The sequence below is a fragment of the Anabrus simplex genome, chromosome 2 (assembly GCF_040414725.1).
Source record: "Anabrus simplex isolate iqAnaSimp1 chromosome 2, ASM4041472v1, whole genome shotgun sequence".
Classification (NCBI taxonomy): Eukaryota; Metazoa; Arthropoda; class Insecta; order Orthoptera; family Tettigoniidae; genus Anabrus; species Anabrus simplex.
In genome coordinates, this window is record NC_090266.1 from 1,196,394,545 (window position 1) to 1,196,420,209 (window position 25,665).

Here is a 25,665-nt window from a genome sequence, read left to right on the forward strand (position 1 = left end):
GATCACGATTAAGTTTCTTCTCAATACTGTAGAATCTCACTACTGCCTGTGGGTATGAATTCCCTAACTGCGATGAAGTCTGTTTAAGTGGCAGTCGAACTCGGAACCTTCCCGTAGCATCTCGCGTTGTGCTCTTAGTGAAGTCTTCTTCGCAATCTCTTTCTTCTTTGGTGATTGGTGGCATATTCAGTTCTTCTATTTCCTAGAATCTTTTAAGTTGTGTGTCTAATTGGTCTACCTGGATGAATAGTGATGTTGCATGTTCCCCTTGGTGTTGTTGTATGGGTGCCTGGCCAGCTACTACCCAACCCAGTTTTGTATTCTGCAATGTTGGATACCCATCACGAGTTTTCTTGCCCTCCAATATAACCTTAAAGAATATGTCTGCACAGAGTAACAAATCGATCTTGCTTGGAATGTGGGAATTTCTGTCGGCATATTTTATATTGGTTGGTAGATTCCATCTTGAAATGTCGATTTTTCTACTTGGCAAATTGTTTGTAATCTTTGGTAGCACTAAGCATGTGGCATCTATGTTGAAAGGGCTGACCACAGATTGCAAATGAACTGTAACTCAGTGTGAGGTTTGAACACTTGCACCGTTAATTCCAGTCACTGGTGTAACATGTTTTTGTTTTCTTAGACGTAATAATTGAGCTAGTTCTTCGCTCACGTAATTCGTCTGAGAACCTGAATCCAAACGACATCTAGCCTCATGCATACTACCGTGAATGTCCTTAACCTTGACTATCGCTGTTGATATCAAGACTGTAGACAGATCGGATTCCTTGACAGCGCAGTGAGCAACATCTGTTGAACGGGTTGTGTGATAAGCTACTACCTGGCGCGAGCTGTGTTCTCTCTCTGTTTCCCGTGAGCTAAGCATTGGCCTGCTGCGGTCACGTCTGGTGTCATCATGCAATCATGAATTATATTTTCCGCACATCTTGCACGAACCTGATTGGCACTGATTGACATTATGATTACTGCCCAAGCAGTTAAAGCATAATTTATAATCTCTCACAACATTATGTCTCTCGTGGACATTAAGCCTTTTGAAGGACTCACACTTATATAGGTAATGTGAGCCCTTGCAGAGTACACATTGGTAATTAACACTAGCATGCACATTGCTTACTTGGTGTTTGGGTGTAGTTCTAATTGACTGTTTAATCTGTTGAACTTGAGTACCTGGCTTGATTGCCTCAAGTGCTAAACATCTCTTTTCTAAAAATGTCCACAACACCTCCAGAGATTCTAACTCAGAACCTGAAGTGTGTATTTCCCATGCCTTCCTAGTCGCTGTTGATTAACAATTGTGACAATAATAAATCTTCAATTGAAACATCTAAGTCAAGGGCCTGTAATGCCTTCACATTGGTCTGACTTGTGTTTATAGCCTCTCTGAGAGAATTGGCATTCTCTTTCTGGATTGAATCTTGCTCTAATATCTGTTTAATGTGAATTGACGAAATTAATTTCTTGTTTTTGAAACCTGTCTATTAACCTTTGGCAAACTATGCTGCAGTTTTCAGCAGATAGAGGGAGACTTTGTGCAATTGAAAGAGGTTCGTTTCTTAAACTGCTAATTAAGTAGTGAAATTTCTGTATATCGTGCAAATCTTGATTGTTATGGATCATAGGTACAAAAGAATTGTGAAATCCTCTCCAATCTTCGTACTCGCCTCCAAATGGTTTCAGTGTAATAGTAGGTAATTTGATGTGCGCCCCATTGTAATTATTGCTTACTGAGATATTCCCTTGACTGGAGTGTCTGGAAAGACCTGTTATTTCATGCTGGGTGATTATTCTGTCTATGTCGACCTTTATCTGATGATATGAGTCTTCAAATATTTCTCTGTCTGCTTCGTACGTTTCTCCCTCCTCACTGATTTCTAGCTGGGATTGAATGTCCTCATACTTTTGTTTCAATTCCTCTACACTTTATCTATGAGAGATAATAGCCACAATTTAGTGCTCACTGTTAAACCCATCTACGAAGTTTTTAATTCGTGTTACGCCGCCCTTTATTACACCTCGTTTGCGTATTAGAATTTTAATACTCTCCTCTGCCATCATGAAAGGATAGGAATAAAGATATGAATTGGATCTGACCTTGTAAGGTGTGGGAAGTAGTTGTTTTCATTAAGGAGCCATCTTGATATGGCTCAGGGTTACTACTGCCAACAGTCCACAGGTTGTATTCCACAGCGCGGAAGATTTGACTGGCGCGGTTGGTAGCTCTGATTTAGCGGCGTGAGTTCGCCCGTAAATCAGCCACGTGGCGAATTGCGTCATAAATTGCACCACGATACATCACACAATATTATCGGCATAATCCAGTCACTGTAAATGCACTATGTATGCTATCACATAAAAGGAAAGCTCGAAGATCCGGCCCGGAGGACCAAAATGTGTGACCGAGATGAAACTGTTGTTTTGTTTCCGATCTAACCTTACCTCTGGTGGTCGCATATGATAACCACATAATAAAGTACTTTCGGAGGACCACTTAAATGATATTAAGAAAATACAGTATGTAAAAACATAAAGAGCACACAAGTCACTTATTTATTCAGTTGTACGTGAACTAAAAACACACTGGTTTGGCTGCACTTGAAATGTTAGCACTGTTGTGCAATTACATTATTTTATGAGACTGTTGTCTCCACATGTTACTCGCAGCATGTCTTACGCGCTTCTCCCCCGTCCCTAGCCAGTCACTTGCGCCAGAAAACAGTCCCGGAAGCGAAGCGCTGCCCTCTATACACAATTTCAACAAATATAAATAAAATACTACAATATTGCTAAGTTAAAACACAAATAAGTTATAAAATTACTTAAATTTAATTGTTAATGCGATATGTGCAGTAACAAGGTGTTCTAGGCAAAATCTGGACGTATTGAGGCCTTGAGCTTTGCTCCAGGGGCCATCAGTGTTAGCATATCCATACTTCTCTGGTATAATTTGTTACTATGAAATAGTGAAACAAGAAAGTTGAAGTTAAATTATAATAAGTTTATATAAAGGAACTGTATCTCTATGTTTGCAGTGATGAAGATCTTTCATTGTACTTACTACAGCTGGTCCAGGCATTGAAGCACGAGTCATATTTATACTGTGATCTGGTAGACTTCCTTCTAAGAAGAGCGCTCAACAACCAAAAGATTGGCCACTATCTCTTTTGGCATCTAAGGTACAGGATATTGCAGTAATTTTTGTTTACTGTAATTTGCTCATAGCTAAGCCTTTGTTCAGGAGAACAGGAATTTTGCATTCACCTCGTCCTTTTACTGTATCGCCAAAGCATTTATTAGTACGAGGGGACTTCAAAAATTATGTTACACATTATTATGGCGGGCTAAGTAACTTCTATTGAATGCTGCACTATGCTACAAAGTGACACAGATACATGGCACTATTTTTCAACATAGGCACCAAGTCTATGTAAACAACAGACTCAACATACTACCAATCGTTCAATTCCTCGACGATAGAAATCCGCTCCTTGGTCATGGAGCCATTCAGGAACCGCTGTGTGAACTTCCTCATCTTTGGAAAATCTCCCCCCCATCCCCAACCAGATGTTTTTCAGCTTGTTGTAAAGATGCAAAACGAATAGTGCAAGATCTGGACTGTATGGCAGATGCTTCCATACCTCCCATCGAAAATGTTGAGGTAAAGCTTACGTTATGCACGCTGTGTGGGATGTTGCATTGTCATGCAGGAGAACATTGCCTTTGCTTAATTTTCCACGCCTCTTCTTTATGATGTTGCGCAGAAACGTCATTGTTACACAGTAGGAATCGGCATTAATGCTGTGCCCTTTACCATAAACTCTGTGCACACAACTCCTTCACAGTCAAAGAAAATGGTGATCATGACCTTCCCTGCTGATAGGACAACATTGCATTTCTTCCGTGCAGGCGAGAAGGTCCCCATTCCATAGACGCTTTCTTTGTTTGAGGTTGGAATGATGCACCCATGTCTCATTTCCCGTAATGATGCGGCTTAGGAAATCATTGCCTTCCACGAAGTAATGTTGAATGAAGTCCAGAGGCGCCATAAACCTTGCATCTTTGTATGCATGTGTCAATGATCGTGGAACCCAGTATGAGCACAATTTCTATTAATGTTATTTGCTTTACGTCCCACTAACTACTTTTTAAGGTCTTCGGAGAGCACAATTTCTGATACTGCAGACGATCGCGGACAATGGAATAAGCACTGCCAATTGAGATGCGCATCCGCTGAACAGTGTCAACAATAGTCACTCTGCAATTGCTGCTAATCATTTCCTCAGTTGCCTGGACATCGTCGTCTGTGATCGATGTTGACGGCCTTCCTTCCCGATCAGCATCACTCATGTCTGTGCGGCCTTCGTCAAACTGTTGGCAGCTTGGAGTAAGTTTCCAGTTGACATGCCATTTCACTCGCACACTGTGATGCACCTGTTATCTGTACCACAGCAGAACTACGTCTGCAGGAAGCCCGGAACATGTACTCTCTTCTGACAATGTGCTACTCTAGTTGCGCATTGGTCTTAGCATGGGACAACACGTGTAACTTACTTTTTTTGAAGTCCCTACGTATGTTTGAATTCATTTCTTTTTGTATTTGGGTGCCAATCATTTTATAGCTGAACTTTCTTTTTTTCTCTAAAATTTCCTTATGTATAAATCATCTTTTCTTGTTATAATTCTTGAACTTTGTGATCCTCTCTGCAATTTTATTTTTCAGCTAAATACCTTCTTTTCTATTTTTCTAAGTATTTTTATTACATGATATTTCTATTTCATAATCAATATTCTTTTGGGTTTAACCACATGGAACGAGACAGGTTGTTGGAAAAACTTACGTTTTGTGAATACTTTATGCATCTTGTTTAGAAGTGAACCACAGCTGTTCTAGTAACACCAAAAGGCGTGAATTCATTTGCCTCATGTTCCGTTCATGAAATGATATTCTTGTTCATCACCTGATTGCTCAAGTGTTGTTCATGTCACCATATTTGCACAGCAGTCTGATGTTTCCATATCAGTGAGTTAGAAAATAGAAAATTATAAGGTCATCAGATTGATTGAAGAAAAGTTTCTGCTGTTTGAGAGTAATAATTTGACACATTATTTTAAAACAAATATTGGATTTATTATAGGTTAATTGTGTCTGACATGTCCACTTACTGAACAAAGCATGTAAACCCCATTCCCATATGTTTGAATTGTGAATTTTCTTACAGATAATCATCAATACGAAGGTGGATCAAATATAAACGGGAATTTGAATGTACTGCTGCTGTTAGTAATAATTCTGAGGCAGGGCTTTGCCAGGATGTAGGTGGGGGAGTCTAGAGAAGGGGTTTGCACACGCGAACGATGGCGGAGAGCTGGGCTGCTTCAGTACGTCATGAGTGAGCAAGAGGTGCACACATCTGTTGTGCTACGCATCATTATCAAATTTCTTGTAAAAGGGGGCACCAGACCTTCCGAAATTTTCAGACGGCTCTGCGTACAGTTTGGGGAAGAAACACTTTTGTAGACTCGAGTGTATGAGTGGGCTAAAAAATTTGTGCCAGGAAGAGAAGCTGTGGAAAATGAACCTCACGAAAAGGGACCGCGGACAAGCATCACTGCAGACAACATTGTTGCCATTTGTGACATTATTGGTGAAGATTGGTGAATAAAATGTTGCAAATTGTTTTAGCCATAGGAATAAGTTATAGAAGTGTTCAAACCATCATCCGAGATGAACTCCATTTCAGAAAATTGTCTGGCAGGTTGGTTCCTCATCTCCTCAACTAGGAACAGAAATTTTGAGCCACAAAGTTTGTCAGAGACTCCTGCGTCACTACGAGGATGGAGAGGATTTCTTGCGTTGTATTTGACTTGTGATGAAACTTGGGTGCACCCCAGAGTCAAAGCAAGCAAGCATGGAGTGGCGGTGAAGAGACAAAGCAGGTGCGGTCGAGGCCAAAACACATCCATGCAGGTGCTTGCAACCGTTCTTTGGGACTCCACGGGCGTTTTGTTGATGGATTTTCTTCACGAACAAAGGACAATTAATGTAGCCTATTACTGCCGCCTTTTGGTTGAAACAAAACCTGCGTATCGCAACAACCGACGCCGGCAACCGATCCGAAAGTCATTCTTCTCCATGACAATGCAAGGCTGCATACTGCTGCTTTAACGCAGGGAAAACTGGAGGAAATTCACTGGACACCTATGGAACACTCTCCGTACAGTCCAGGTTTATCACTCTGCGACTACCTTTTGTTTGAACCACTCAAACAAGACCTAGAACGACAGCAGTTCGATGATGCAAGTGTGGAAGAGTTCATGCGCACCTGGCTCCGCACACGTCCCTCATCTTTCTATCAGGACGGCATCAAAAACTTACCAATCCAATGGAGAAAATGTGTATCGAAGGCAGGACAGTATGTTGAAAAGTGATCTCTGTATGTGTATTCTTTTTGGTTGATGCAATCAATTTAAAAAAATAATTCTCGCATATATTTGATCTGCCCTCGTAATACTATTAACTTTTTTTTTTTAAACTGAAACTTAGGAGTAACAGAACTCTAGCTAGGCAAAGTTGAAAATACAGCTTTTCTTTCTATTCAAATCTTTTTCAAAGTCGTGATGTTTAATACTTTTATATTTTTTTGTCAAGAAGATTGAGGTTAACTGCTCCACAACGGGCATTGCGTAACATGAAAAGGACATGAACTCATTCTAGCTCTTCAGTGAATGGGAAGAGGAAGATCCCATCATCTCCTACATTACTTGAATTCAGCTTTTATGTCATTAAAAATATGTATTTCCCAGTATACAGAACCTCTTTTCATTAAATATTACAAACAGCAAACATCTCTGAACTTGTGAAGTTATATTTTACTTTTGTTTATTTGTAATTGTTAAAAAGATCAATCCATACTGGGTGCATCAAACAAAAGGGACTGGGAGAGGAATCAGTACTGTTTGACTGTTCCAGTGTTGGCTGTCAATTTCTTTCAAGCACTAGTGTTCACCTATAACAGACAGTCTGTTCAAGCATTATACTGAGAAGTTGGAACAATAATTTGTGCCTTTGTGTAGAAACATTAGCCCTCATGAATGTACCTTGTTCACTACATGTACTTATTAAAGTGTAGGTTCCTTCCTTGGTTTGGTTAGTCCAGTAGGTAGTTAACATGAGACCAATCTCAGGGCTATGGTTGTTCTATTACTTAACGGACACGTAATCTATTTGTGAAGGGGATAATATATTTGTACGTGACTTAAGGAAATCAACTACACTAAAAAAACCACTATTATGTTATGCTTGGATAGTTGTCCAAAGTTTTAATCAAATTATCCAAAATCTAAAGGAGTACAGCTTAGTAAACATTGATTTGATGCTTATAAATAAAATAGTTCTCTCTTTTAATAGGTAGATAATCTTGTTTCATAACTATAAAACAGGTATTGAGCATATGCCGGCCCTGTGGTGTAGGGGTAGCATGCCTGCCTCTTACCCGGAGGCCCTGGGTTCTATTCCCAACCAGGTCAGGGATTTTTACCTGTACGTGAGGGCTGGTTCGAGGTCCACTCAGCCTACGTGATTAGAATTAAGGAGCTATCTGATGGTGAGATAGCGGCCCCGGTCTAGAAAGCCAAGAATAACGGCCGGGAGGATTCGTCGTGCTGACCACACGACACCTCGTAATCTGCAGGCCTTCGGGCTGAGCAGTGGTCGCTTGGTAGGCCAAGGCCCTTCATGGGCCGTAGTGTCATGGGGTATTGAGCATATAATTTTTATAATAAACATTTCGTCAACCAAGTATCATAGATATGATTAATTTCCATAATAAGCTTATCCATTGCCATTATTTGTACTCAAAATGTAAAAGAAAATCTAATGGACTCATTTGTGCCATTCATAAAATAATTCAACATGAGATTAACTTTAAAATATGTAATCATTAGATTTGTCTATTCTTATGTAACATTTACTCAATATTATTGGAATCTTCTTTACTTCCTATCCTTATCAGTCCTCTTTTATAAATATTGAAGACTATTTCAAATTAAATACTATATTTGCTTGCATACAACTTGCCACCATGTATATCTTGCACCCCATTTTCAACATTTGCAATTGCAGGGAAAAAATCCCCGCACATAACTCGCATTAATTTTTGACATCATAAAGGCATACAGTACATACACGAAATAAAGTTTGGGTATTCCGTGGACATGCCTGTATTAAATATCAGGACTGTACCAATTGCTGTTGTGGCACTTTGTACATGACAGCATAAGAAGCTGCATTCCTTTCTACCTAGAGAACGGTTGAGGCTAGCTGTCGTAGCTCCCGCCCCAAGGCCGCATTCCTAGCCAGTCGGTCACACTCAGCCACCACTCTCACTCTTCTGTCTTTGTCAGTATTCTTATCACTACCTGTCGGGCAGAGCTGATCACGTGAACTCAGAGTGTTTCCCTGTCCAGGCAGTCAAGCGATCATGGTATTAGATATCGTCCATCTGTTATACTGTATTGTCGACAACTACCCGTATTCTGTCTTCACGTTTCATTGTCATTTCTCAGTTAAGTTTTCTTGTGTAGGTCGATCTTTAAGTTATGGAGAAACATGGGAGTTATACGGCTGGGTTTGAACTCAAAGTGATAAAATATGCTGAAAAAATAAATGAAATGGTGTATGGCTTTCAGTGCCGGGAGTGTCCGAGGATATATTCGGCTCACCAGCTGCAGGTCTTTTGAATTGACTCCCGTGGGCGACCTGCGCGTCGTGATGAGGATGAAATGATGATGAAGACGACACATACACCCAGCCCCCGTGCCAGCAAAATTAACCAATGGTGGTTAAAATTCCCGACCCTGCCAGGAATTGAACCCAGGACCCCTGTGACCAAAGGCCAGCATGCTAACCATTTAGCCATGGAGCCGGACATTTAAAAAAATATGCTGGAGAACATAGTAACAGAGCTGCTGGTTGAGAATTCAGTGTGACTTGAGTTTAATGTTCGCTACTGGTGTAAACAGAAATATGCGCTAGAAATCACCAACCGAATACGTAAGACATTGAGAGGGCCAAAAACTGGTAAGTTTCCTTACCTGGAAGATGAGTTGCTTAATTACGTTACAGAGTTGCGAAATTATGGCTTTAGTACCTCGCACGAGATGCTGCATTTCAAAGCACGCGAACTAGCGATTAAAGGAGGAATCAGCTGTTCGGATCTGAAAGTGAGCTGGGGTTGGATTCGTAGATTCATGACACGAAAGGGATTGTGTCTGCGAAGGCGAACAACTCTCTGCCAGAGAACGCCAAGCAGTTTCAGTGACAAAATCATTGATTTTCATCGCCATGTGATAGCAGTGCGGAAAAACATACAGTACAATTACCTCTAATCTCAAATTGGCAATGCAGATCAAACGTCGATAAACTTTGACATGCCATGCAACACCACCATCAATGAGAAGGGAGAATCTAGTGTGCCTTACGTACAACTGGGTGTGAAAAACAGCTTTGCACTGTCATGCTAGCAATAACCGCAGACGGAAAAAAATTGCCACCGTACGTTATTTTCAAAATAAAAACAGATCCTATTGCGAAGTTTCCCAAAGGCATTCATGTGCGGGTTCAAGAGAAAGGGTGGATGGTTACAGCTCTTGTCCAGGACTGGGTCCGTATGGTGTAGGAAGCATGGCCAGGGGCACTGCTTCGACGCCCAGCAATGCTAGTGTGGGACAGTTTCCGCGGACACTTGGTGGAAGACACGAAGAAACGTCTTCAGGAAATGAAAACTGATCTCGTAATTCCTGGTGGATTCACACGTTGTCTGCAGCCCTTAGATATTTCCGTCAACAAGCCCTTCAAGGACAACATATGTAAATTGTACGCTGAATGGATGGCAGGAGGGGAGCATGAACTGACACCAGCAGGCAAAATAAAGAGGCTGTCAGTTGAACTCGTGTGTGATTGGGTTATGCGGGCATGAGTTATGGGGTCGACAGACGTTCTTGTGAAGAGTTTCTTGAAGATGGGCATTGCAAATGCGTTGTACAGAAGTCAGGGTGATGAAGTATGGGATGGTGACCAGAATGATGCACGGGAGAATAGCTTGGAGACTGAAGGGAGTGACAATGAATAGGGTAAGTATGTCAGTGTCTTGTTTCAATAGCCTAATGCAAATTTTACGTTTTTTTTTGCGGGAATACAATCTTTTGCACACACATTCCTGCATAGATCACGCATCGAAAATGTTCACACTTATTTTTTGTCAAAAAAGTGGGAGTTATATGCGAGCAAATATGATATGTCAAATGATAACATATATCTTCATAACGTAAGTAAATGAAAGTCGCATGAATAAAATATAATTTCATCATTGACAGTAAAATAAGGAAACAACACTAACTGTAACATACTCATTCTATCATAGCTTTACTCCTTCTAAAATAGCAAATAACTGATAAGTTGAGAAAACAATATCTGCTAACTTAGTCCGGTCCCGCGGTGTAGGGGGCAACACGTCCACCTGTCACCCGGCGGTCCCAGTTTCAATTCCCGGCCGGGTCAGGGTTTTTTAATTGTAATCATTATCATCCCTGGCCTGGTGACTGGGTGTTTCTGACGTCCTTAATCTTCCTTTCCTCACACACAACATTCCACACTACTGCCATTCCAACTGCACGCAGGTTCATACAATATGGTGCCAGTAGGGGCAAAAGATCCACATGGGTCAACGCCCCAAAAAAGTAGCATTTTTTATATTTAAAAAACACAACATACATCACAACCTGAAATAAAAGACATGGATGTATGAAATGATAATCAAATAAATAATAGATCCATCATTTTCATATTCTTCCATTAATTAATTCTTAGATGATGATAATCCTGTACCATTGTAATGACGTAACAGAGATACCATTACCATAAGCAGATGATATGTTTATTCCCAAATATATTTCATCATTTAATTCACGTTTCATACGCATTAACCATGTTTTAAATATGGATGACCCTAACATTACTTGTATAAACCAAACTTCACCATTACATCAACATATGAATATACAAAAACAGATGATCCCTTGATAGCTAAAAGGGCCAGCGTAGAGACCGAGGATATAAAATGGGAGGGGGGGCTGTTTATTCTGGTGAAGGAAACTTATTGTTCACATGAATGGTTTACCGATGAAGGGGATGAAATTTTAGGGATAAAATTAGTTTGTGATAATATGAAGGAGGTGGAAATTATAGAAAATAGGCCTGGAAGAGAGGAAATATTTGAGAAAATAATAGATTATACTCATAAAAACAATAATAATGATATGGTAATAATTGGGGGAGATCTAAACTTGCCTGAAGTTTAATGGAATGGAGCTGCAAGTAAAGCCCATGAACAGAAACAGGCAAATAAGTTAATTTGAGAGGGAGGATTTACACAAGTAGAACAAGAACCAACTCATCTCAATAACTTGCTCGACGTATTCTTGGTTAAACCATGGGAAATTGTTGATAAAACAGAGGTAATTGAAGGAATAAGTGACCATAAGGCTGTAATAATGGATGTAGGACTGGTACCATAAGGCATAATAAGAGGGTCACACAAGACAAGAAATTGTACAGAAAAACTAAAGTTGATGAATTTGGGACTTACCTTATATCACAATTCAGTTGTTGGATAAGTGAAGGGAGTAATGTGGATATACTTTGGGCTAATAAAGGAATCATTTGGGAAGGAGAGAAGAGATTTTTACCTGTTAAGAAGGATAAAATGACCTCAGACCCTGTTTATTATACAAGGGAAATAAGAAAATTAAAAAGAAAAAGTAGAATAGTAAACTGGAAAATCAAAGAGGGTAGGGAGAGTAGAGAAACTAGAAAACAGCTAATGAGGGAACTGAATAGAGTGAAAAAGGAAGCAAAAGAGAATGATATGAATGGCACACTTCAAGAGGGTGTTGACCATAAAGGGAAATGGAAAAAGCTGTATTCATATATTAGGAATCAAAAAGCAAAAGGAATCCAAATTCCCACAATGGTGGGAGTTCCTTGTCTATCCCTTCCAGTCTTCCCATCCTCAACTAGGCCCCTGCTTAGCATGACAGGTTAGACCGCCTGGGTGAGGTACTGGTCTTCCTCCCCAGTTGTATCCTTGACCAAATGTCTCACGCTCCAGGAAACTTCCCTTGATGCAGTAGAGGTGGGATCCCTCTCTGAGTCCAAGAGAGAAACCAACCATGGAGGGTAAATGTTTTTAAAAAAATATAAATAAACAGATCAGTCTGTGGAGGCAATCAAGTATGCCTTCTTACCACATCCCAGGCAATTGGCAACAAAATAAGAAGATACTTGCGTGGGATTTGAAACTTTGAGCACGACTATCACAACTCCCACCACGCCTCCGCCGGGTGAGCTATTGCGAGGCTTGTAATGCAGCTCCCAGTTTCCAGCATATACAGTGCCTGTTCCTGGTCTGTGTGTGCACCTCCTGTTATAAGGTATATATTCTTCTTATCTGTGCTCACTTTACGGGTTAATTCAGAGTATTCACAATGAATTAATGGCACTAATGATTCCTGGTGGTTTTAAGCCCATTACCACACATCTCTTTATATTTCCACGGTTTAGGGAGAGGGACCGATGCATTTAAGAATTGTAGTAAATGCGACGGGATGCATAAAACTAAATCGCAAGAGGCTGGTGAACAACACGGTATAGGCCATTATTTTGGTGGGATCACCACTCCCATAGGCATTGTATACCTACTGCCAGGTGTAACTTTAGGCCACTCCTCAGGAGTATAGACATTTTTTGCAACTGCTTCACTGAAGTACAGACATTGCTGACAAAAGAAAAGGTCTCCTGTTTTATCTGTCCGTGGGACTGGGGTCCTCTTCCGCTATCTAAACCGTTGCTCATGTTCTCCTTTCCTGTGAATTTATGTGTCATTTCCTACACAAAGGCCTCACCTAGCCTCCAAGCTCCTCTGCCCATAGTCATTGGTCCCCCCCTTTGGGTGTCAAGCTTGGTAATGGCCGCTCGACCTTCGGCCAGACAGTCGCCGGTTAGTACAGTCTACTTGTCACATACCATAGCAGGATAATCCTAACCTGACACAATGTTATATGTATATTAAGGGAAAGAATTATTTTGGGTATTATGATCAGTCAGCTCTAAATATTAAAAAAGGAAGAAAGTGCTGTATGGTGAAATAAATAATGTAAGGCTAAATTAACAGTTTTTAAAAAAGTAGGAATACGTGAAAATTGTACAACCTGGGAACCCTATTTACCACTGATGTGTATTTAGGGTTGTCACTCATGTGGCAGATTTCCGATTAGCCATTGAGTAATTTCTTCAGAAAAGCAATAGGAGGATTGTACTTTCATGCAAATAGAGTTAAAGTTTTACTTGCGTTTTTATATATTTGTAAGTCTGTTTGCGTTAATCTGCCTTCCGGGCACCAAAAACCAGCTGCATGATTTTCTTTATTATTAGTGTCTTTATTCAAGATACATAAAGTCTCCATTGATTAAGATCATGCCACACCACTGTTTTCTTCGCTACTGATAACACTTTAGTTTGGGAAATGCTAGTTTGCGTATCATACTCACTGCACCTCTTTTTTTTTACTTTTGTCGGTGCGACATAAAGCAACTAGCAAAAAAAAAAAAATAATTTTACTGTAAAGATTTTATATACTTTTTGGAGCGTGGTGACTTACAGCCAGCCCTTTAGGTATAGGTTGCAGTAATTGTCTGAAAATGAAAAGATTAGCAAAAGACAGAAAGGCAGTGGAATCTGTATCGAACCAGTCTGTACGCTTATGACCCTAACAGCAAGAGCATTTATAGTCATGTATGAAAGATATTGTTTTAGATTCGTTGTCCTAAAACTTGGCTGGAATTTTATATTATTCTGTATTAAAGCATGTATAACGAAGCAGCTTCTTTGGCAGATTATTGTTATAGTGTGTAAAAATAAAGGAAAGAGGTATTTCAGTAGTCCTGTGGACAGATTTATAACTATTGGCTTTCTTCTTGGATTCTCACAATACAGTTACATTTGAAAGAACATTTTAATTAAAGAGTTACTTTCAATACTTAAAGATATAGTGTGCTGGCTGTAAACACTTTTTTGCTCTTAAAATACTGTAACCATAAAACGAGGCATGTTTTTTTATAAGTACCGTTTCCATATATTTCCGGTGCAGCACTTCGGTGACTTTCGTAACAGGTGTCATCATTCTATGATGAAGGCATAAAAAATTGGTGCCCCATTATGGCAGCTGCCTTGATAATGCTGTTGACTGTGTGGGGAAGTAGTTTAAGGTGTGTAGAATCTAAAGAACGTTTAAAAAAATTAAAAATGTGTTTCTTTGGAAAAATGTCTGTACTTACTTTAAAAACGCACTCAAACTCAAAAGATCTATTTAAATTCCGTTGATAATGCTAAGTTTTGATGAGAGAATGAGGTTGTCAAGTGATGTCTTTGCCTAGAGGACTTAATCAAACACTTCAGCTACCCAGTGCCCCCTATTGTTGACTTTGATCTGATGTTCACATGGAGCCATTGGTTGTGTGCTATGTTTATGGTTACAAAGAAGCACCAATTTTTTTGCAAAAGTGAACTTCCTTGTTGGTATGAATCTGCCAGTGTGCTTATTTGTGTTTCTTCCAGATCTTATTAATCATTTGAAATTGCTGGCAGTTAATATTTTGTTATTGAACTGAGATCACCTGATAGCAGTGATATACAACCATGGAACCTCACCATACAAAACACTGTGTTAGATGGTTCAATATTTATGAGAAAATATTTCAATATACAAATTATTTGAAGACTGTAGAATTCAAAACCTAAGTGAATTAATTCGTATTCCAGGTTAGCATTGGAAATACTATCTAAGGTTCAAATTGTGATGCTGACAGTAATTATCCTTTGTGTGGCTAACCACTCACTTGCTTCAAGAAAGTGGTGGTGGCCAAAATTATCGAACCAAATAATTACAGTTACTCGTCTGATGACTCCATAATAAACACGGAAGGATGAAGGCAGAAATTTTCAGTCAGATTTGTGAATGGCAATCAGACTATTCAGAAGACATGTTAGTGGACACTGCTGTAATAATACTGTTTAACATAAAAAATCTTCAACTTGTTTAAACATACATTTTGTAATTTATTGGATAGCATGAAAATTTGGGACACACACACTCACTGTCTTCCTCCTTCTCCCCCCCTGCCTACCCCCCCCCCACACACACACACACACATACCCCCCCTACTCAGCTTCAAGTCTGCTTTGATCTAAAATAGCTCCACTGTCAGCTTTTCCAGATAGTCTGGGCATCATTGAAGAGACATATAAGGAAATGATGAGTGAGGTCGTTTCCTGTTGCTTTCCTCACTAAGCCAGAAGGTGGTGTTACAAAGGCTGCCAAGCCCATTATTATGGTCTACCAAAAATCCACAAAGAGGACATTCTCTTCACATCAGCTCAATAGTTAGTGCGATACGTTCTCGTATAAATGCTGTGGCAAAATATCTAAGCATATTTCTTCAGCCCCATGTAGGATGTGCTAAGTCATACATTAGGGCCCCTCTATATTTTGTTAATGAGTTATAAACCATAACCATTCAGCCCAGTGCACTTACTGGTGAGTTTTGTTGTGAAGTCCTTGTTCACTTAAGAGTTGATAGACTTTGCAATTTCTCACATTGATCATCTGATCCCTGAAGACGCTACTTCACCACTGTACGACTTCCAGCTCTTTCTTGTGGGATGGGCAATTTTACAAACAGATGGTGAGACTATGGGAAGTCCACTTTTGCCAGTAGTGGCTAGTATTTTGAGGTGAAGGCTATTTCTGTGGAGTCTGTCAAACTAATGGTTTGGTAAAGGTATGTTGATAATGCACTTGTAGGCTGGACAGAAGGTCCTGAGAAACTTCACCAATTTCTAAACCATCTAAATCAGCAACATCCTTAAATTAAATGCACTGTGGAGATGGAGTCGGGCAGATGCCTTCTTACCTTGGACGTTCTAGTATAAAAGAAACCAGATGGCTGCTTAGGGCACACCATCTGCCCTAAACCTACCCACACGAATCGCTATCTCCATGCAGATTCTCACCACCTTTCAGCACACTAACAGGGTATTCTCACAACATTCACCACGACAGTGAAACAAATTTGTGAGCCATCAACTATCTAGATGGAGATGAACACACTCAGAGTCACGTTCAAGGGTAGTGGTTACAACGACGTACAGATTTGTAGAGCCCTGCAGCCCAAAGGAAAAGCTCACAGAATGAACTGCCTGCCTGCCTTCCTTCCTTTTATCCACAATATGTCAGACCGTATTGCCCAGATCCTCTACTAGCACAGTATAAAAACAGTGTTTGGCACCATCACAAAAATTGCTCACAATTCAGGTAATAATAATGTTATTTGCTTTACATCCCACTAACTACTTTTTTACAGTTTTTGGAGATGCCTAGGTGCCAGAATTTAGTCCTGCAGGAGTTCTTTTACATGCCAGTAAATCTATCGACGTATTTCAGCACCTTCAAATACCACCGGACTGAGTCAGGTTCCAACCTGCCAAGTTGGAGTCAGGAGGTCAGTGGTTCAACTGCCTAAGCCACTCATCCCGGGCAGTTTAGGTAAAAGCAGGGACAAATTGTTCTCACTGTTACACTTTGGGGTGTATAAAATTCCCTGTACTTGTGGCAGTCCATTGGTACTTGTATCAAGGAACACCAAAGAAATATCTGTCTTAACCAACCAGACAAGTCGGTAATAGCTGAGCACACCCTATTACCGTGTCATGATGTGTTCCAAGATGTTCGAGCTCTTTCCCACATAAAACACTACAAGAAAGAGTGGAGATATGTAAAACTCCTAATAATTTCAACAGCGACACTGGCTATCAATTAAGCAATATGTCTTTGCCAGCCAGTAAAGATTTATGAACAGGTAGACCTCGTTATACGCGATAGTTGCACTCTGCGGAATTGCCGCGCATATCGAATTCGCATGAATCAAGGATCATTTTATATGTGCAATATAGGAGGTTAGGTTTCTGTTTACTCACGTATGAAGTTTAAAGAAGCAGAAATTCTTAATATTTAAAAAAAAAAAAACATTATCATGTTTCTGAAACGCATTTTTATGCAAACTTTATACACTTAAAAATTTAACACTTAAACACACAATAATAAACTAAACTGTGCATACAAGCTCTTGACTTTAGCTTGAATAGCAGCTCCAGAAAGAGGCATGTGTTGTTGGTTGTGATGCTCAATCCAATCCATTCTTTCCATCGCTTCCGAGCGAGATTTGGTCACTCTAATCACACTTGAATTAGTAGAAGTTTGAGCTGTTTTTAGAACTGATTCCACATTGTCATGAATAGTTCTCACAGTGGATTCACTAAGTTCCAAATCATGCTGAATGTCAACAATACGCTCACCTTTCTCATAGCGATCCCAACTTTCTTTCTTGCTAACGAATACGACTTTTGTACATGCTTCTGTCCTTAAACAGGCACACTTTCTTTCCTTTTACCTGGTGTTTTAAATACGAAACCTGTCAAGTGTAACTTCACAGCTCTACTCACCGGAACTGACGATTCACGACTCGACAAACACAATAGAAGATGCGCATAGAGATGTGCTTGGCCCATTTAACCTTGGCGAGCGACGTAGTGTACATTACAGAGTTCGGCACGCATATCTGTACCAGTCTTAAGGCATTACAACTTCCACATACTCTTAACAGATGGCAGCACTGGGCTTAAAACCAAAATCACGTATATACAGAGCTCGATAGCTGCAGTCGCTTAAAGTGTGGCCAGTATCCAGTATTCGGGAGGTAGTGGGTTCAAACCCCACTGTCGGCAGCCCTGAAGATGGTTTTCCATGGTTTCCCATTTTCACACCTGGCAAATGCTGGGGCTGTACCTTAATTAAGGCCACGGCTGCTTCCTTGCCAGTCCTGGCTATTTCCTCTCCCATCATCACCATAATACATATCTGTGTCGGTGCGATGTAAAGCCAGTAGCAAAAAAATAAAAAAATCGCGTATATGCAAAATCGCGGATAACGAATACGCGGATAATGAATACGCGGATAACGGGGTTTACCTGTACGTAGTTATCTTCCCTCAAAATGAAACTAGAAGCCATAGCAACTTCATCTCTTCTACAGCCTTACCAGAAGTTCGCTGTGATCTCCACATTCATCACCCTGTTACTTATGGCTTTCAAACTACCCCTTAAAAAAAAAAAATACTTTCCAAATTTCTCTCTTATGCTGACATACTAATCAAAGCCACAACTAAGGAAATATTACACCATCCCCGTGACCCTCCTGGCAATATGCTTTACACACCCAAAAAATGTAAAGGTCTTGGACTTTACAAAGCGAACTGGGAAGAATTTCTACAGGTCATTAGTGCGTGTAAATCTCTCATCAAAACAAATAATATACATGTCTCTGACACATGTGATTTGAAAAGTTATATTCAGAAAGGCATGTAAAAGCTTGGACTAACTTCTATTAACCCTCCTGATTGCATAAGCGTACCTTCCTTACGAAAGCAGAATCGAGAAATGGAGTTTAACTCGTGGTGTTCTGCACCTCAGAAAGGAAAGGGGGTTATCCTTTATAAAGATTGCACTCCAGATTGTAAGTGGCTCGTAAAACTTGATGGTCTGACAAGCAGTGAATGGAAGGATGCTGTTAAGATGACCGCCAACGTTTGCCCTGTGCATGCTCTTTCTGGTAAGTCTCAGAATGGAGCCCACTGCTGGCATTGTCGGAATGAGAAAGAAATACTTGCTCACATTCTGGGAGCCTGTCCTTAGAGAGAACTACTAAGAAACACCCATCACCACAGAATAAGATCAATAGATAGCATCAGCTCTGCATAGTAGAAACTAGCAGATGGCTGAGAAGGTTCGCAGCAGAGAATGGATCTTCTAGGCAAATTGACGGGATTGCTGTCCAGGACGGCTCAACTAATCGTTTCATTATTGATCTTACCATCAGAATGGAAACAAATGAATGCCAGCTTGTAGATGTACATGAGGAAAGGTGTGCCAATTACAATTCAACCATTCCTTACTATAAAGAGAAACATAAACATCTATTGGAAGTAATAAGTATGATGATGAAGATGATTGTATCCAAATGTCCTCAAATGTTGAAAGCACTCCACTATGAAACAGCCGTAATAGGTTTATCACTGACTGTAATGAACTCTGCAAGTTGGGTTTCCACAGGGCAGTTTGGACAGTGAAATAGATGCTCAAGATCTTGAATTGCACCACAGTCACAGTTGGCATTCTGTGTATAATCCCATATTTTGAGTATAGCCTTGGTTCTAGGCATTCCAGTTCTTATCCTTTCACGGTCTTCCAGACATGCCAAGATTGTGAAGTATGTGCTGGAGTTCCTTCTGTTGGTCGATTACAGTCGAATGGTGTGGACTGTTGCAGCCAGTATTGATACCTAAGAACACTTGGTGTGGCTGGTGCTGGCCTGGTGTTATTAATGATCTGAGGCACTGTTTTATTACTTCATGATCATAAAGAGGATGACGGTTGTCCAACTCTTGTTTGAGTTTCTCAGTTTCAGCTGCTACTTGCTGTTGGATTGTAGGTGGAGCTATGCCAGAAGTGTGGTATAGCTTTTCAACGATAGTTGATTTGAGGCAGCCAGAAACTGCATGGTACGTGTTGTTCAAAGCAATATCCATTTTCTTGGATTGGACAGAGTTGACCCACACAGGACAATCATACTCAGCTGTAGAGAAAGAAAGTGCCAGGGGCTTAGTTTGTACAGTTGCTGGATGTGCGCCCCAGCTTGACCCGTTAACATGCGTAGTAGATTATTCCTGCCTCTGACCTTTGTACTGACAATGTGCTCTAAAAGTAAGAGACTGATCAGGCTGAACTCAAAGATATTTGACAACAGGGGTGAACTCAAGCTGCCTTCCTTCCCAACTCATGTTAAGTTTATGATTAGCAGCACGATTACGTAGGTGGAAGAGTGTAACAATTCATTGCAGCCTGGATTCTACTTTCCAAAATGTCAACAATAGGGAATGCCTGGTGTTTAGTCCAGTACGTTGGTCATTAGTGTAAATATGAAGAGAATTTGTGCAAGGACCCCACCCTGTGGGAGGATACCATTTTTTCTGGTTCCTCCAGCAGTTTTCTTTACCCTGAAGTGTCACTTTGAATCTTCTGTTCAGTAACAGGTGTTGAATGATTCTTGTAAGTTTGAAGTCTTCTGTCATTTTAAACAGCTTGTTTATGAGAAGTCGGTGTTTGATATTACCGTAAGCAGCAGTCGGGTCGACAAAAACAGCGCCAGTTACAAGGCCCTTCTGAAATCCACCCTCAGTGTACTGAGTAAGGTTCAGCCTGGTCTCAAGCCTGCTAGTTGATTAATCAGCTTACTGTCTACAAGAGAAGCCATTCTATTGAGTATAAGGCATACAAACTGTTTATAAAGGTGACTCAGGAGAGAGACAGGCCTGAAGTTCTTGGGGTCTTATGTGGTTTCAAGAATGCCACCACTTTTGTCTTAATCCATTTCTGGGGATCATCTCAGAACGGATACAAAAATTGAAGAAATTAGTTAACTCTTTCCGGTCTAACTGCGAGCATAGCTCGCAGCGGCTGAAATTGCGCTCAGGCCGCGCTGCGGGCATAGCCCGTAGTAAGGTTTGACAATTCACTAAAAATCGAACGAGCTATGCATGCATTCTGATGGTTACATCGTGTTTCTTCATGTATTAGTTACAAGAGTATTTAAGCAGATGGCAGTATTATATGTCTAAGTCAGAGAATTTACGATATTTTCGATCAACATGCATCAGTAGATGTTGTCACTCGGTGAGCTCTAAGACGTGGCTTCTCGCGGCAAACATGTGCTCGACAAAAGTGATTTTTTCGATATTTTATGATATAAGTTTATGCGCAAATGAACATATTATTGACATATGAATTCGAAACAACTTCTTACATTTCATCATGATTGGAGTTCGTTTTAGGGCTTAGCGCATGTTCCCGAGTATTTCAAATTTGCGTGAATACGTAAGATTGTCTACATATTAGTAAAGTTGTCTGTTTAGAAGACTATATTTTCTCTTTCTCGGAAGTCTTTTTTGGTAAATGGAACAATAATTTTACATTTGAGTAACTTTTGACAAAATTTATCAATTAAAATAAAATTTCATAAGAGCTCCATTTTGATTATTGTAATTATAACTATTTTTATTGAAAAATTATTATTTTTATATTGTACTCATTATTGTTGTTATTTTGTACTTACAATGCACATTTTATTAGCAAAATAGGGTAAATATAACAGTATTTCAGAAAACTGTACTTGCTTAGTTATCCATCAGAACTTTTTTTTCCATTCGCAAAATATGGTATAATATATAAACAATTTTAAAATCTCAAGTGATAGTTGACATAATACAAACAGCGTTTTTCAAAACCAGATGCTTAAACAAGTTCAAAGAGAAAAGAATCGTGCAAATACCTCCTATAGGTACAGAGATATAATGTTTTAAATATCCTTAAAAATGCCCAGTCCAGAACGTTTGTTAGGTATATTAAGGCCCAGACTGGAATGGGTTAACCATTCCAAGGTCTGTACACCAAAATTCTTGATCTGTTCATCCCTAATACCAACTAAACCTGCAGACTTCCCTACTTTGAGCTTTTGGATGGTGTTTTTGACTTCCTCGTGGGTAAGTGTTATATAGGTTTGATGATTGGTGCTAGAGGGACAGTACTCCTGAAGTTTGTCGACTTTTGTCTTTTGTATAAATGAAGTATGTCAGTATGCTCTAAGAGGTTCCCTAATCATCCTTAGGAACAATCTATACAGCCAATGAGGAATTCTTGACAGTCATGCTCTATGTATGGAAAATTCAAACTACTCGCTTGCAATTATAATATTTAAATATAGCATATATTAATTAAAAATAATTATGTTAAGGATATCATCTTAAACTGGAATTGCTCCATTTTTTAAAATACCAGATTATAAAATAATTTCATTGTTTTGTAAGCTTCATCAATTTAGGCAATTTCCAAATATTGAGAATGCAGAAGAAATAATTCATTCAAAATAAATGCTATGTAAGTAAGTATAGGAAATGTTAATTGAATTATGATACAAAAAGTATGGCTAAACATGACATTTCTAATGTTAATTAATAAAGAAGAGATGTAGCTAATAATGCAAATTTCAGTGTTGCTTATCCCTACTTTTGTTACATTGTTTGTCCTTTACTGAGAAACTCTCATTTGATTGGTTACATGTTTGGGTAGAACAGGCATTACTTATTGTTCATCTTATAGAAACTGAGATGCTTGCTCTGTACTGCACAAGTGCTTCTAATCAATGGATTGTTTCTCCTATACTTATATAGTAATGACGTTACTGTTAATGTAGAGAGCTTTATAACTTGTTATAATAATATTCTACAATTTCTTTCGCTGCAGGTCAGAGATGCAGGTAGCATCAGTTTCGGTTCGCTTTGGATTGATCCTAGAGGCATACTGCCGAGGAAGCCAGGAACATATGAAAGTACTTGCTCGTCAGATGGAATGCTTGGAAAAACTTAAATCTGCCAGTGAGATGGTACGTCAGCGTAAAGATAAGGAAAAGGCACGAGCCTATCTTCAAGATCAGCTAGAGCAGAAATATGTATCTGATGCTATCTCTCGTGTACTCAGCCCCTTGGACCCCAGCTATCGTTGTAAACGCATCAGGTAGGTAGCTCCTTCGTCATCATAAACTATTTTTGCTTTGAAGCTGAACAGAAAATGAATCGGCTCTCTTTTATTATGTAGTTAATTGTGACTTTGACTTGTGACATTTTATTAAAACCTAGTGCAAACATTGTCATATTCTAGATCTTCACACATTGCCATTTTCATTGATTAGATTTCTTCTTATCAATCCACATTTTTCTTGATCTCTTTCTTCCCAGCCCTCAAAAGTTCTTGTTTCCCAGATTCACCAGAGTGGTAGGTATCGTCAGTCATTGATAGATATTTAGTCTTGTGGGAAGTAAAGAATAAGGAGAAAGCAAGATAAATTCAAGGAAAGGGAGAAATTAAAAAATAGATGACAGAAGACAAGAAACATAGGACAGACAGAAGGAGAAAAGGAACCTATATGACATTGTTTGGAGATATTGAGTTTGTCCTTTTTCTTTTGTCCCTCCTTCCAATTGCTCCATCTGTCTGCACCAATCTGTTATTGTTGTAAACGCTCCTGAAGTCGGACATATTAATTTGACTTTTATTTTTTAATTTTTAGTAATTTTTTAATGCTCTATTTGCAGTGTAGCTACTACCATGAGATCTGTTTTTCTTTATTCTGTTGATTAATATATATATATATTGAAACGGGAATGCCCTGTCGACATTCGCCGTCAAAGTATTTCTTATGCAACTCGTGCTAACTCCTGTCTGCTATGGTTTGAAAAGACCTCTGAGTGCTCCGGCAGTAGATGTGACAACGAGGTAGGTGATCGCTCGCTGTGGGGAACCAGCCAAGGCCAAGTGACGTCACAATCAAACATTCCATTGCTTCCATTTCATTATCTCCAGAATGGAATGTCCGATCAAAATTTTAACCATGTCATCATGTAGATTGTCATAACAGATAATAATGTACCAAGTTTCAAGAAAATCGGCAGAAGAATGGCCGAGTTATTAAAGGTTGAAGAATCTTCTATTTGAAACTTCGCAGTTCGACCCACACGTATAAAAGAAGCGTGCTGGCTCAATAGAATTCAGTGTGTGTCTTCATATCCCAGCTGCCACAACGTGCGGGCCAGCTGTGAAAATTGTACTCGAGATCGTTACTCTGTCCGGCTGAGTGCCGATGACAGGACATGAGTGATACAGTTAAATTTTCTAAGTGTTAGAAGTGCAATCTTAGGACTTTAACTTCGTGTGAGATTGAAGGAGGCGAATTATCTCTAGTTATTGGTAGTGACTAACTTGTACAAACAGTGATACAAGAGGGATCAAATTGGTTTCATAAAGTTCTAACTTGAAAGGGCTTAAATGATTGATATTTTAAACAATCACAAAGTGACTTGTGAATTTCATTTCAGTTTGCAAAGACTGTACCATAATTTAGTTTACAGGACTGTTCCGCATGAATTTTTCTCAAATGACTGTGTTTTTCGTAAGACTGTGCTTAGCTCAATTCATAAAGACTGTGCCTCAGTAAAAACTTCGTTTCTTCTTGAGAGACTGTGCTTAACTCGTTCCATAACGACTGTGCCTCAGTGAAAACTTAATTTCTTTCCATAAGACTATGTGCCTCATTTAATAAGACTGTGCCTTCGTGAAAACTTGTGAAGACTGTGCTCAAATAAGATTGTGCATTTGTGAAAGAATGTAATTTCTTTTCATAAGATTGCATGTGCTCTAACTTGCATTCATAGAACTGTACATTCTTTTTATTGTGTTCAAGCATTACGTAAGACTGGATCCTAGTGACTTAATTTATTTCTTTTCATTGGACTGTGCCAAAGTAATGGTGTTCATTTCATTTCGTAAGGCTGAACCTTAAAGTCATGGAAGGTTCCAGATTATTGTGTTACCCCATTAATTTCAAGTTTGTCGACGAGTGAATCAGACGATAATTACTTTCATATTTTGAACTGTGCTAATTTTTCTCGTCGTCACAAACTGTGATACTGAATTTATTTGAATTTCTTCAAAGTGTTCGCGTCCAACCCTACTAACTGTGGAACTTGTGAATTTTCGAACATTGTCGTGCAACAATCTTTAGTGCAGTGTGATGGAGAAGTGTCGTATCAGATTCTATTGACATTCTGTGCGAAGTCCACACATTTCTCTACTCACTTCATGGGATTTCGGTGGAATAAAACTAATTAAATATTCCACGCTGCACGCAGACATCACCAGACGTCAGACTCCCAGGTTCGAGTCTCATCCGAACTTCGAAGGTCATCAACCGCCGTGGGATAACGTGGTGCCATGGTGCCGAGAGGAGCTCTATGGTGAGGGGGAAAGGAGTTCAACAACGTGGGACACCACCGACGCCGAGGGACGACGTCTCTCCCTTCCTCTACCTGGTCTCTTTGAAGGGATTGTTCGGGCTTTGCGGTCTTCCCAGTACTTCTTCAGATGCTCCAATCTTCGTGCCCTTTCCTCGGTTGAAAATATGCACGTTGTTGGTTCGTTTCATGTAAGGGTAAAGTGGAGGTTTGTATTCTTGAGTTTTGTAGTCAATTTTATCTTATTTGTGATGTCTTCATTTGTAAGGCCTAGTTCCTTCAGATCCTCTCTTACTTCTCTGGTCCATTTACATCCTGTTCTGGTATTTTTTGAGACGAGATTGTGTTGTACTAGTTGTTTCAGAAGTCTCGAATCCTGCATCCTCATGATATGTCCAAAGAATCCCAGTCTCCTCTTACGCATAGTATCTGTAATGGGTTCTAGCTCTTTGTACACAACTTTGTTAGGTAATATCCACCACTGTCCATCTTTCTGGTATTTTTTGTTGATGCAGGTTCTTCTAATCCTACTTTCAATTTTCTGAAGTCTGTCAATCTTTGATTGTATATTCAGGT

At 39.6% G+C, this 25,665-nt stretch overlaps 1 protein-coding gene across 3 annotated transcripts in view; it reads left to right on the forward strand.

The window, feature by feature from the left end:
- Pi3K92E (phosphatidylinositol 3-kinase 92E) overlaps positions 1 to 25,665 on the forward strand; it is a 344,498-nt gene that overhangs the window by 218,741 nt on the left and 100,092 nt on the right. For all 3 annotated transcript variants that reach the window (XM_067142174.2, XM_067142173.2, XM_067142175.2), the window contains exons 12-13: positions 3,054 to 3,197; positions 22,547 to 22,816. In XM_067142174.2, coding sequence (XP_066998275.1) covers positions 3,054 to 3,197; positions 22,547 to 22,816 — 414 coding nt within the window. The remainder of the gene's footprint in view (positions 1 to 3,053; positions 3,198 to 22,546; positions 22,817 to 25,665) is intronic.